General features: G+C 43.6%; 1 protein-coding gene across 2 annotated transcripts in view; it reads left to right on the top strand.

Moving 5' to 3' along the window:
- The window catches only part of LOC132827138 (huntingtin-interacting protein 1-related protein-like), a 146,332-nt gene extending 133,448 nt beyond the window's left edge, over nucleotides 1-12,884 (top strand). The window contains exons 29-32 of one of the 2 annotated variants that reach the window (XM_060843661.1): nucleotides 747-870; nucleotides 988-1,049; nucleotides 4,180-4,374; nucleotides 12,110-12,884. In XM_060843661.1, coding sequence (XP_060699644.1) covers nucleotides 747-870; nucleotides 988-1,049; nucleotides 4,180-4,374; nucleotides 12,110-12,160 — 432 coding nt within the window. In that variant the 3' untranslated portion in view covers nucleotides 12,161-12,884. Of the gene's footprint in view, nucleotides 1-746; nucleotides 871-987; nucleotides 1,050-4,179; nucleotides 4,375-4,529; nucleotides 4,956-12,109 lie in introns of those variants that run through there. The other variant, XM_060843662.1, reaches the window with a different exon arrangement.
- The last annotated feature ends 706 nt before the right edge of the window (nucleotides 12,885-13,590 follow it).

Genomic DNA, 13,590 nt, shown 5'->3' on the forward strand with positions numbered 1-13,590 from the left:
AAAAGACCTTGGCTGTTCACCCTATCCATGTCCCTCATGAACTTATAAACCTCTTTAAGGCCACTGCTCAGCCTCCGATGCCCAGAGAAAACAGCCCAATCAATTCAGCCTCTCCCTATAGCTGAACTCTCCAACCCTGGCAACATCCTTGTAAATCTTTTCTGAACCCTTTCAAGTTTCACAACATCTTTCAGTACAATAGGAATCAATGAAAAATTGGTGCCATTGGAATAAGGGATAGTGTAGAACATGAACAAACTGCAAAGGTAATCCTTCCATTTTTCCTGTCAGTTGGGTGGGAGAGAATGTGATGGAGCAGTTTACAAACTTTCAGCGATGAATGGCTGAAACAAAAGCCCAGCAGCAGGGGATTCGGCAGGAATGAGAAGTGACCCAGTGTGGCCCATGAATTGATTGTAAATCCATTTTCAGTGGATTTTCAAATTGTTTCCACTCCTCTGTCACATTTTTAGTCCTAGTTTTTTTACACTTCTTCTTTGACGGTTATTCGTTCATCCTCTCAATCCCTGCACTTTTTCACTTCACACTCCTATTTTCAGGCTGCTGAGACATGTTGCATTTGCTGTACTCCAGTTCCCCTTATAAATTCTACTTTTCCTCTTTTTACCCGGTTTGGTGTCCACCCTCTTTATGGTCTAGTTAAGGGGATGGATGCATTTTGCTTTCTATGAGACATTTGATAGCCGGGTACTCTAGAGACTGATGGATATGTTTTCCCACCTTAGGTGAAGGCTGCCAGGAGCAGCAGAAATCTCTCCAGACTGCAGCAGGCCTCCAGGCATGTGAATGAAATGACTGCAAATGTCGTGGCTTCAACTAAGTCAGGGCAGGAGCAAATTGAAGATAAAGGTACTGGGATCACATGAAGCTTGCCGGTTAATAAGGTTTTGTTGGAGATTTGATGTTTTACATCTTGTGTCCACTTAGATTCTGTTACTAATGTGCCTCTGTTCCTATGTTCCTTAGATACTATGGACTTCTCAGGAATGTCAAGGATTAAACTTAAAAAGGAGGAGATGGAAACACAGGTAATGTAGATTTTGTTTTGGGACTCCCTTAGTTATGAAACATTAAACGGAATTGTTTGTGCATTGTGCGGTGTTCCAGGACAGCAACACAGCAACCCAAATTTGAAGTTTGACTTGTTAAAAACTAAATTCTGTAATCGAGAATTAATGTTGTCCTCATTATTTAATTGTAGTGACAGCATGGTTGTACTGAGTCCCATTTTTCCTGAGGGAAACCTTTGCTAGTGTTGAATATTTCTCCATCAACTCAGAGGGCAGGGGATCGGGGAGAGTGGGGTTTGCGTGGCACATGCTGAATTTAGCAGTCGGATGAGATTAGGATTCTTTTTGAACTTCCTCTTCCAGCTGCAGCTGGCTAGGTTAGGAGGCTGTCCAGCTGTTGGACAGGTATCCCTCCAGCACAAAGTCAGAGCTGGGACTCAGAGAGGACAGAGGAAATGGCAAGTTTGATAGAGGAAAGGGCAGAGGAGCAAGGGGTTCAAGAAAACTAGTGACCAGGGGGAAGATTGCAGACAAAGCCTGACTGACAGACTGCCGGTTAAGGTGGGCTTCCTCTGGGTGCTCCGGTTTCCTCCCACAGTCCAAAGATCTGCAGGTTAGGTGGATTGGTCATGCTAAATTGCCCATGGTATCCTGGGATGTGCAGGCTAGGTGGATTAGCCATGGGAGATGCAGGGCTAAGGTATGGGGGGGGGGGGGGGGGGTGCTGCTGGGTAGGATGCTCTTTAGAGGGTCGGTTTGGACTCAATGGGCTGAATGGCCTGCTTCCAGGCTTTAGGAACTTTATGATTCTATGGGGAGAGATCAGAGAAAAGCAGCAAAGCTTACAAATATGTCAAAATGGAGCTCCAATGCAATCATTATTACTGGTTTCTTACTAGATTTTTCCCTCGACAGGGAGGACATTGATAGATTCCAGAGAGGGAAACTCAGAAAGTGTGAGGGAAATTGGTTAACATTTTAGGTCCAGTGACCCTTCTTCAGAACGCAGCGTTCAATGTCACTAGACTTGAAATGTTAACTCTGATTTCTCTCCAAATGTGCTGCTAGGGCAGCACAGATTTTCTAACACCTTCTGTTTGTTTTGTTTTCCAGCATCCGCAGTTCTTCTGAATTTTTATTTGGGGATACCAGTTGTTTGGAAGGTTTAAGAGTTTGATCATGAGGTTTCAGTGAAGTGGGTAGACAAGCTCCAATAGTTTTGTAGCAAGATACTTAGCTGCTGAACCCAATTGTCTTTACGACCCTTTTAACTGCCAGGATTTTTTGAGCTGCAAATGTGTTGCTGGTCAAAGCACAGCAGGTTAGGCAGCATCTCAGGAATAGAGAATTCGACGTTTCGAGCATAAGCCCTTCATCAGGAATAAGAGAGAGAGAGCCAAGCCGGCTGAGATAAAAGGTAGGGAGGAGGGACTAGGGGGAGGGGCGATGGAGGTGGGATAGAAACATTGGCTGACCTGGATTAAATGTGAAAGTGCTGCCTGAATATGAGGCAGGCACTCTCATTGGTAATGAAATGATAAACTCAGCTCCTCACCGTGTGCTGGCACACTGACTCCCTAGTTAAAACTGCACGTGGAAGCTTTGGAGGCAAGTTGCAGTTAGGATCAGGTTGACGTGGAGGTGCTGGTGTCGGACTGGGGTGGACAAAGTTAAAAATCACAAAACAGCAAGTTATAATGTGACAGGTTTATTTGGAATTTCTAGCTTTCACATGTACTTTCATCAGGAGCAGCACTCTGAAAGCTAGTACTTCCAAATAAACCTGTTGGATTGTAACCCGGTGGTGTGTGATTTTTAACCAGGATCAGGTTGGACACTGGTGAGGGCCAGAACCACCAGTCACGAAGTGCACCCCCTCCTGGGCACTCCCTTGCATGTGCAGAAGCCAAAGTGTCTACAAGACAAGCTGAGGCTTAGCTGGCCTATGCAGCTTCTACTGGCTTAGAAACACTTACCATTTCCATCTTCCTATAGCTCTGATGAGAGGTCATTAACCTGAAACTTAAGCTGTATTTATCTCTCTTTTTTTAGTCATTTTAATTTCAGATTTCTAGCATTTTGCTTTTGTATTTATGAACCTATTTCTTTTTACACAAGTGTTTTGTAGTACTGCTGGATTTAATTTGGAGATTATTGAAAATATGATGGAAGCCAACAACGGATGGAGATTTACTTCTGAAACTCCAGTATTCCCTTTTCCCCATCCCTCTAGACTAGCTCAGGCCTGAGTAGGATTTGAACGTGCCAAGCATTTTCTGAATATTAGATGTTGTGTTAGTAAGAAATCAGTAATGGTTCCTAAAATAGGCTTCCATTGTGTTTAATTGGAAGAACTGTTACCAGATGATATTGTCAGGGAGGATGGGTGAGGACATTAAGAACATTTACAATTGAGACACATTTAAGAGACAGCAATTATGGGTGATGTCATCATTTGCACTATAGAAAACATCTATCTATTGCACACAGTGATTAACCATCTAGATATCAACATTAGAAATAGGAAAGTTTTGAATTTTCAAAGAAAGCTTCTTATTCAAGGCATCCTAGAGTTCATTTGCATTCTGGACTATGGAAGCTGGTTGTATTGATTGGCAGGTTACAGCCAAACCATTGATCTCTCCACCTCCCGACGCTGCCTGCCTTGCTGTGTTCTCCCAGCCTCCTGCTTGTTTACTTTAGATTCCAGCATCTACAGTTTTTCTGTCTTTTTTGTCGGCCACTCAGCAGGAAACCCTCATTAATCACATTGTTGCAATTCCTCTCTACTCACTCGCCCTCTTTACATTTTCAAAATAGCCACCTCGATTGAACTCAGGTCTTGAGGAACTTGCCTATTTTGGCATTAGATGTACTGTTGAATTGCTTGCGACATACTGAAATAGGGTTTGGCAATGACATCAGTATATGTTGAAATTTCTGGTTTACGTCACTTATTTATGTTATCATTCTTCCTCCTCCTCCTCCTCCTCCTCCTCCTCCTACACAAACAAAATCTAGTTTGCCAATTTTTTTCAAATTAAGCTTTTGAGTCTTTCTCCCTGGTTCCGAATACCCGGGGAATATTTTGTCATAGCACTCGAGGGATTTGAAATCTCTAATGGACCACTTTCTGACCTGCATCCAGGTGAAAGTGTTGGAGCTGGAAAATAAACTGCAGCAGGAGAGAATGAAGCTAGGAGATTTAAGGAAGAAACACTATGACCTGGGAGGAATGTGTGATGAAATATTGGAGGATGAAAAGCCACCTTCTAAACCGGAAATTTCCAAGAAGCCACCACTTTCCCAAAAACCCAACATCCCGGCAAAGAAAGATACTCAGGCAAGTCTATTCTGTCTAACAGTTGTATTTGTTTCTGCAAGTGGGATAGGAACATAGGAAATAGGAGTTGGTGTAAGCCATTCAGCTCCTCTAGCCTGTTGTGCGGTTCAACTAGATCTTGGTTCATCTTCTCCCTCAATGTCTGTTTTTTGCAGATATCCCTTGGTGATTTTTAAAAACATGTCTGGAATCCGATTGATCGCAGTCATGAACAATCAGTGACTGCACTTCCACAGACCTCTGGAGCAAAGAATTCCAAAGGTTCACCACTTCCAGTCTCCTCAATCTCTCCTCCTAAGGCAATTCCGCTACCCCATGAGCCCATGATTTCAGGGACCTGGTTCTGAGGATTCTTAAATGGTTCATGTTGGGGGTGGGTCAGAGGAGAGAAAGCCAGAGATGGAGTGATTGTATTTACATAGCACTTTGTGACCTTGGGCTATTCCAAAGTGTTTCGCAACAAGTTCAGAACTTTCTGAAACATATTTACTGCTGCAAAATGTGAGACACGCAGCAGGTTCTCATAGAGTACTGTGCTTATTTATTGTTCAAACTGACTATTTCTTATTCATTCATGGGACGTGGACATTGCTGGTTAGACCTTTGGGCGGGGGGGGGGGGGGTGGTATTCCATCGCAATCCTGACTTTATGCCTTACAGCTGGTGGTCAAACTTTGGAAAAGGTAGAACATAGAATAGCACAGCACACTACAGGCCCTTCGGCCCTTGTTGTTCTGCTGAAGTTTTATTCTACTCTCAGTTCAAACTAACCTACATACCCTCCCATTTTACTATCATCCATTCATCGATTCAAGAGTCACTTAAATGTCCCAGATGTATCTGACTCCATTACCACGCACCCACCATTCTCTGTGTAAAGAGCCAACCTTTGACATCTCTAAATCTTCCTCCAGTCACCTTAAAATTATGCCCCCTTGTGATAGTCATTTCTGCCCTAGAAAAAAGTCTGACTATTCACTCTACCTGTGCCTCTCATCATTCTGTACACCTCTATTAAGTCACCTCTCACCTTTCTTCACTCCAATGAGAAATGCCCTCCAGTCCAAGCAGCAACCCAGTAAATCTCTGCACCCTCTCTAAAGCTTCAACATCCTTCCTATAATGAGACAACCAGAACTGAACACAATATTTCCAAGTGTTGTCTAACCAGAGCTCCATTTTTTTTTAAATAAACCCCCACACTACTGCCTAACCACAATAGTATTTATTCATTTCCCAGCACCCATGTGTGTGCAGGTGTAGGACACAGTGAAGAACAGCAAGTGTGTAAATCTTTATTTATATCCCACCGTTAGGAAAAAAGGAAACACCCAAGTGGCCAATGACAAACAGTGCCCTTCTCAACAAAGGGCATTGCTAAAGTGATCAAGAAAGGGAAGGGCAGGGATTAATCAAAATGGAGTCAGAGGGGGAAATAAAAACACTCATAACCAGAGGTCTATAGAGCTGCAGCATAACCTCATGGCTCTTAAACCCAATTCCCCTGCTAATGAAAGCCAACACATCCTACACTTTAACAATCCTATCAACTTTGGTAACAACTTTGAGGACTATATGGACATGCACCTCAAGATCCCTCAGTTCTTCCACACTGCCCAAAAATCCTACTTTTAACCCTTTCAAAATGAATCACTTCAGATCTTTCAAGGTTGAACTCCACCTGCCACTTATCAGCCCAGTTCTGCATCCCGTCAATGTCCCAGTGCAACTTACAACAGCTCTCACCACTATTCACCACTCCACCAATCTTTGTGTCATCAGCCTCCACCGTTCTGTTTCCTCATCCAAGTCATTTATAAAAATCACAAAGGACAGAGGTCCCAGTACAGATCCCTATTGGGACACCACTGGCCACCGAGCTCTAAGTGTATACTTGCCATCTTCTAGCACTCACTGTCTTCTGTAGGCCAGCCAATTCTGCATCCAGACAGACAGGTTTCCCTGCATCCCATGCCTCCTTACTTTCTGAATGTGCCTACCCAGAGAAATTTGATGCTAAAATCCACTGTTTTGTCATATCCTCAAAGAATTCATTAAAGTTTGATAGACATGGCCTGCCTCTCAAAGTCATGCTGACTATCTTTAATCAAACTATGGTTTTCCAAGTAATCATAAATAGTCTTTCAGAATCCTCTCCAATAATTTGCCCACCACAGACGTAGGACTGAGTGGCATGTAATTCCCAGGATTACGCTATTCCCATTCTTGAACAAGGGAATAACATTTGCTACCCTCCAATCATCTGGCACAACTTCAGAGGACAATGAAGATACAAAGATCATCGCCAAAGGTGCAGCAATCTCTTCCCGGCTTCCTGTAGTAACCTAGGGTATATTCCATCTGGTCCAGAGGACTTATCTATCCTTACATTTTTCAAAAGTTTTCAGCACATCCTCCTTCTTAACATCAATCAGTTTGAGCATATCAGCCTATTTCATGCTGTCCTCACGAACAAGGTCCCTCTCACGACTGAATATTGAAGGAAATTATTCATTAAGGACCTCCCCTGCCTCCTCCAACTCCAGGCATAAGTTCCCTCCACTATCCCTGATCGGCCCTACCCTCACCCTGGCCATCCTCTAGTTTCTCACCTACGTGTACAATGCCTTATGGTTTTCTTTATTCCTATCCGCTAAAGCTTTTTCATGTCCCTTCTAGCTCTCCTAAGTCCATTATTCAGTTCTTTCCTGGCTAGCTATCTTGTAACCTTCTAGGCCATGAATGATCTTTGCATCCTCAACCTTAAGTAAGCTTCTTTCTTCTTGATTAGATGTTCCACATCCCTTGTCACCCAAGGTTCTTTCAACCTGCTATCCCTTCTTTGTCTCAGTGAATGAATCAAACCTATCCAGCACTATCAGCAAGTGCTCCCAAAACAACCTCCACATTTCTGTCGTGCATTTTCCTGAGAACATCTGTTTCCAATTTAGGCACCCTGGTTCCTGCCGAATAGCACTAACTCCCCCTTCCCCAATTAAATACTTCCCATTACAGTCTGCTCCTATCCCTCTCAATGACTATAGTAAAGCTTAGGGAGTTGTGATCACTATCACCAAAATGCTCTTCCACCAAGAGATCTGACACCTGGCCTGGTAAGTTGCCAAGCACCAAATCCAATATGGCCTCCCCTCTCATCGGCCTATCCACATATTGAGTCAGGAACCCTTCCTGGACACCTACAAAAAATTGCTCCATCCAAATTATTTGAACTAACGAGGTTCCAATCAATATTAGGCAAGTTAAAGTCACCCATGACAATAACCTTTACTTCTGCACCTTTCCAAAACCTGCCTCCCAATCTGCTCCTCCATAACTCTGTTGCTACTGGGGGGTCTGGTGAAAACTCCCAATAAAAAATAACTGCTCCTTTCCTTTTTCTGACTCTGTAGACAAACCCTCCTCGATGACCTCCCTTTCTGCAGCTGTTATACAATCCCTGATTAGCAGTGCCACTCCCCACCCCTTTTACCTCCCTCCCTATTCCTTTTGAAACATCTAAAGCCTGGAACATTCAACAACCATTCCAGCCCCTGTGATATCCAAGTCTCTGTGATGGACACAACATCATAGTTCCAAGTACTGATCAATGGTCTAAGTTCATGACCCTTATTCCTGATACCTCTTGCATTAAAATAGTCACATTTCAACCCAATGCACTGACTGCAACATGGCCTTATCAACTGTCTATCCCTCCTCAGACTCTCTGCATGCTGTATCTGCCAGTTCACCAGCAACTTCATCCTCTGCTCTGTCACTCCCGCCCAGGATATTAGTGGCCCTTCAATTCAGGTGCAACCCATCCTCCTTGTATAGGTTCCACCTTCCCCAGAAGGTATCCCAATGATCCACATAGAGTCACAGATGTACACCATGGAAACAGACCCTTACGTCCAACTCATCCATGCGGAACAGATATCCTAACCTAATAAAGTACCATTTTCCAGCACTTGGCTCATATCCCTCTAAACTCTTCTTATTCATATACCTATCCAGATGCCTTTTAAATGCTGTAATTGTACCAGCCTCCACCACTTCCTCTGGCAGCTAATTCCATATACGCACCACCCTCTGCGTGAAAAGGTTGCCCATTAGGTGTGTTTTATATCTTTCCCCTTTCACCATAAACCTATGCCCTCTAGTTCTGGACATCCCACCCCAGGGAAAATAGCTTGTCTATTTATCCTATCCATGCCCCTCATGATTTTATAAATCTCTATAAGATTAGACATGAGTTAGGAAGCATGGACTGGCAGCAATTGTTCCATGGTAAAGGCACTATAGACATGTGGAGACTGTTTAAGGAACAGTTGTTGTGAGTGATGAATAAATATGTCCCTCTGAGACAGGCAAGAAGGGGTAAGATAAAGGAACCTTGGATGACGAGAGCGGTGGAGCTTCTCGTCAAAAGGAAGAAGGTAGCTTACATAAGGTGGAGGAAGCTAGGGTCAGGCTCAGCTCTAGAGGATTACAGGCAGGCAGGGAAGGAACTCAAAAATGGTCTGAGGGGAGCCAGGAGGGTGCATGAGAAAGGCTTAGCAGAACAGATTAGGGAGAACACAAAGGCATTTTACACTTATGTGAGGAATAAGAAAATGGTCAAAGAAAGAGTAGGGCCGATGAGGGATAGAATGGGGAACTTGTGTGTGGAGTCTGAGGAGGTAGGGGAAGCCCTAAATGAGTTTTTTGCTTCTGTCTTTACGAAAGAAACAAACTTTGTAGTGAATGAAACCTTTGAAGAGCAGGTGTGTATGCCGGAATGGATAGAGATAGAGGAAGCTGATGTGCTGAAAATTTTGTCAAACATTAAGATTGACAAGTTGCCAGGCCCGGACCAGATTTGTACTCGGCTGCTTTGGGGAACGATCTTTGCATCCTCACTCTCCACCACTGGAGTTATACCTGAGGACAGAGAGGCAAATGTAATTCTCTTCAAGAAAGGAAATGGAGAAATCCCCAGCAATTACAGACCAGTAAGTCTCATATCTGTCATCTGCAAGGTGTTAGAAAGGATTCTGAGGGATAGGATTTATGACCATCTGGAAGAGCATGGCTTGATTAAATGCAGTCAACACGGCTTTGTGAGGGGCAGGTCATGCCTCACAAACCTTAGAGTTCTTTGAGGATGTGACTAGAAAAGTTGATGAGGGTCGAGCTCTGGACTTGGTGCATGTGGACTTCAGCAAGGCATTTGATAAGGTTCCCCTTGGTAGGCTCATTCAGAAGGTCAGAATGAATGGGATACCGGGGAACTTAGCTGTCTGGCTACAGAATTGGCTGGCCAACAGAAGACAGTGAGTGGTGGTAGAAGGAAAATATTCTGCCTAGGAAGTCAGTGGTGAGTGGTGTTCCACAGGGCTCTGTCCTTGGGCCTCTACTGCTTGTAATTTTTATTAATGACTTGGATGAGGGGATTGAAGGGATGGGTCAGCAAGTTTGCAGACAACACAAAGGTTGGAGGTGACATTGACAGTATAGAGAGCTGTTATAGATTGCAGTGGGACATTGACAGGATGCAGAGATGGGCTGAGAGGTGGCAGATGGAGTTCAACTTGGATAAATGCGAGGTGATGCATTTTGGAAGGTCGGATTTGAAAGCCAAGTGCAGGATTAAGGATAGGACTCTTGGCAGTGTGGAGGAACAGAGGGACCTTGGTGTGCAGGTACATTCCAGAAATGTACTTGTTCATTTTATCAAATTACTTGTTTTTATCAGATTGCTTCCAATCAAACTAAAATAATTTGTTTGGAATGTAAAATGGCCACCCAAGTGGACAGGGTTGTTAAGAAAGCATATGGTGTTTTGGCTTTCATTAACAGGGGGATTGAGTTTAAGAATCGTGTGATCTTGTTGCAGCTCTATAAAACTTTGGTTAGACCGCACTTGGACTACTGCGTCCAGTTCTGGTCGCCCTATTATAGGAAAGATGAGGATGCTTTGGAGAGGGTTCAGAGGAGGTTTACCAGGAATGCTGCCTGGACTGGAGGGCTTATCTTATGAAGAGAGGTTGACAGAGCTCAGACTTTTTTCATTGAAGAAAAGGAGGAGGAGAGGGGACCTAATTGAGATGCACAAGATAATGAGAGGCATAGATAGAGTCGATAGCCAGATACTATTTCCCAGGGCAGAAATGGCTAACACAAGGGGTCATAGTTTTAAGCTGGTTGGAGGAAAGTATAGAGGGGATGTCAGAGGCGGGTTCTTTACACAGAGTTGAGAGAGCTTGGAATGCGTTGCCAGCAGCAGCTGTGGAAGCAAGGTCAATGGGGACATTTAAGAGACTGCTGGACATGCATATGGTCACAGAAATTTGAGGGTGCATACATGAAGATCAGTGGTCGGCACAACATCATGGGCTGAAGGGCCTGTTCTGTGCTATACTATTCTATGTTCTAAGGTCACCCCTCAACCTCCAACGCTCCAGGGCAAACAGCCCCAGCCTATTCAATGTCTCCTTTTAGCTCAAATCCTCCAACCCTGGCAACATCCTTTGTAAATTCTTTCTGAACCCTTTCAAGTTTCACAACATCCTTCGAATAGGAAGGAGACCAGAATTGCACGCAACATTCCAAAAGCAGCCTAACCCAACGTCCTGTACAGCCGCAACATGACCTCCCAACTCCTGTACTCCGTACTCTGACCAATAAAGGAAATCATGCCAAACGCCTTCTTCACTATCCTATCTACCTGCAACTCCACTTGCAAGGAACTACGAACCTGCACTCCAAGGTCTTTTTGTTCAGCAACACTACCCTTAATGGTAACGACCTTGGGATAAGTCCTGCTAAGATTTGCTTTCCCAAAATGCAGAACCTTGCATTTATCTGAATTAAACTCCACCTGCCACTTCTCAGCCCATTGGCCCATCTGATCAAGATCGCATTGCAATCTGAGGTAACTTTCTCTCGCTGTCCAATTTTGGTGTCATCTGGAAACTTAGTAACTTATACCTCATGCTCACATCCAAATCATTTATATAAATGATAAAAAGTAGTGGACTCAGCACCAATCCTTGTGGCACTCCACTTGTCAAAACAGTATACTTATCATTGAGGAGGATGGCCACAGGGATCTCTGCACTGTCTGCCTATTCCCTTTTCCTCTCCTGACAGTCACCCAGCTACCTATATCCTGTAACTTACGTGTGACTACCTCTCTATACTCCTCTCTAACACCACCTTAGCCACTCGAATGAACTGAAGTTCATCCAGTTCCAGTTCCCTAACATGGTCGGAGAGGAGCTGGAGTCGGGTGCACTTCTCGGAGGTGAAGTCAGCAGGGACACTAATGGTGACACTCGCCTCTCACATTCTGCAAGAAGAGCATGCAACTGCCCTAGCCTCCATTCCCTCTGCTCTAAATTGCCGAGAGAGATGGAATAGATAGAAAAAAACAATTACCTTACCAACCCTCCACTCAGAGTCTTTTTTTTTGGTTAGAGGACAGGTGGGAGACATTACACACATGGATTGTCGTGTATTCAGCTAAAGTCGGAATTGCTTGGTTCATGTACCCAGCAGTCCCAGTGTCAGCGTTCACTCCTGTTGACTGCTTACCTCCTACTCACCTATTTTCCTGTTAAATACTTACCTGGTGAATTTATCCTCCCGACAGCCCCCTGGTCCACACCCTCACCACTCCTGCTGCTAGGGTAGTAGTGGGGTTGTACCAGAGCATAATCTTGCCTTTTGGTAATTATCCAATATTGTTTTGCAGCTAAATGCAGCCAACGCAACTTATATTTCTCATTTACGAAGTTATCACTGAAGAAAGGAATGAAAATGTCTGCAGTGTTTTGGAAGGGAGAAGGGGTGGTCTCCTCCCTGCTGCTCATCAGACGGCAGTGTTACATTCCAGAAATGTACTTGTTCATTTTATCAAATTACTCGTTTTTATCAAATTGCTTCCAATCAAACAAAACAATTTGTTTGGAACGTAAAGGACAGGCATTAACTTATCACAGAATAATCACATTATTGTAAGCATAGATTAATTTTCAGACTGGTCAAGTGGGATAGAATGGGAGGAGCTACATCAAAGCAACTGTTCTCAGAGCAACTATTCATTTGCAGCCTTTGTGAAGAGAAATCTATCATAAATCAGACTGTTAGTAATTATATTGAATTTTTTTCTACAAATGTTTGTTAAAGTGTTCTGGTACACTTGAGCATTGCTGCCGGGACAGAAAATTTGACGATTTGCTGCAAAGTGTCTACAACACTATCGGTGAAATAATGAAATATTAGTAAAATAATTTCAGAAGCTTTGTACATACCTTCCTGGGAAACTATACATTTTTCGATTGAAATCTAATCGAGGAAAGTCTTTTTGTAAGTGGATATTTTAATGGGGTGGGGTATATTTATTAGGAATAGTCAAGGTGTAACAAATTTGCTACATAAACAACTGTCTTCAGCCATGTTTCTGAATTTCATTTATGAAAACATGTATTTTAAATGTGAAATTGGAAATAAATGGTTATTAACACTTAGCTGTGCTTGTTTGGTGATCTGACATATTTGATAGAATGAGAAAATCCTTAAATCTACCCGAACACCAGATGGATCATTTGCAGCCTCACTGTTGATGCTGATTTATAATCATGCTGCCTCACAAAGATGATATTTAACTCAACATGGATATGGATCTACGTTGAGAAAGTGAGGACTGCAGATGTTGGAGATCAGAGCTGAAAATGTGTTGCTGCAAAAGCGCAGCAGGTCAGGCAGCATCCAAGGAACAGGAAATTCGACGTTTTGGGCATAAGCCCTTCTTCAGGAAAATCCTGAAGAAGGGCTAATGCCCGAAACGTTGAATCTCCTGTTCTTTGGATGCTGCCTGACCTGCTGCGCTTTTGCAGCAACACATTTTCAGCATGGATATGGATATGGATCTAGCCACCTTAGTAACATTAGCCTGAGTCAGAATCTCCGTTTCTGACCCAGATTGGATAAAAACTCACCTACTTCCTTTTGGCAGAGCTTTGAAGTGAACATCTGGACCAGGAGCCTGCCTGGCCACAGCAGCGCTGTCAGGACATCCACACAGGCAGCAGTTGAGCAGACCGGTACTGAATCTCCCCCACCCCATTTTGCTGCAGTGCCCCCTACTGGTGAACAGTTCTAAAGACACCATGGCAGATACTGTGAAAAGGTTAAAAAAAATGGGGCTTAGAAGGTCAGATAGATTAGGGGTGG

This window comes from Hemiscyllium ocellatum, chromosome 24 (genome assembly GCF_020745735.1).
Source record: "Hemiscyllium ocellatum isolate sHemOce1 chromosome 24, sHemOce1.pat.X.cur, whole genome shotgun sequence".
Classification (NCBI taxonomy): domain Eukaryota; kingdom Metazoa; phylum Chordata; class Chondrichthyes; order Orectolobiformes; family Hemiscylliidae; genus Hemiscyllium; species Hemiscyllium ocellatum.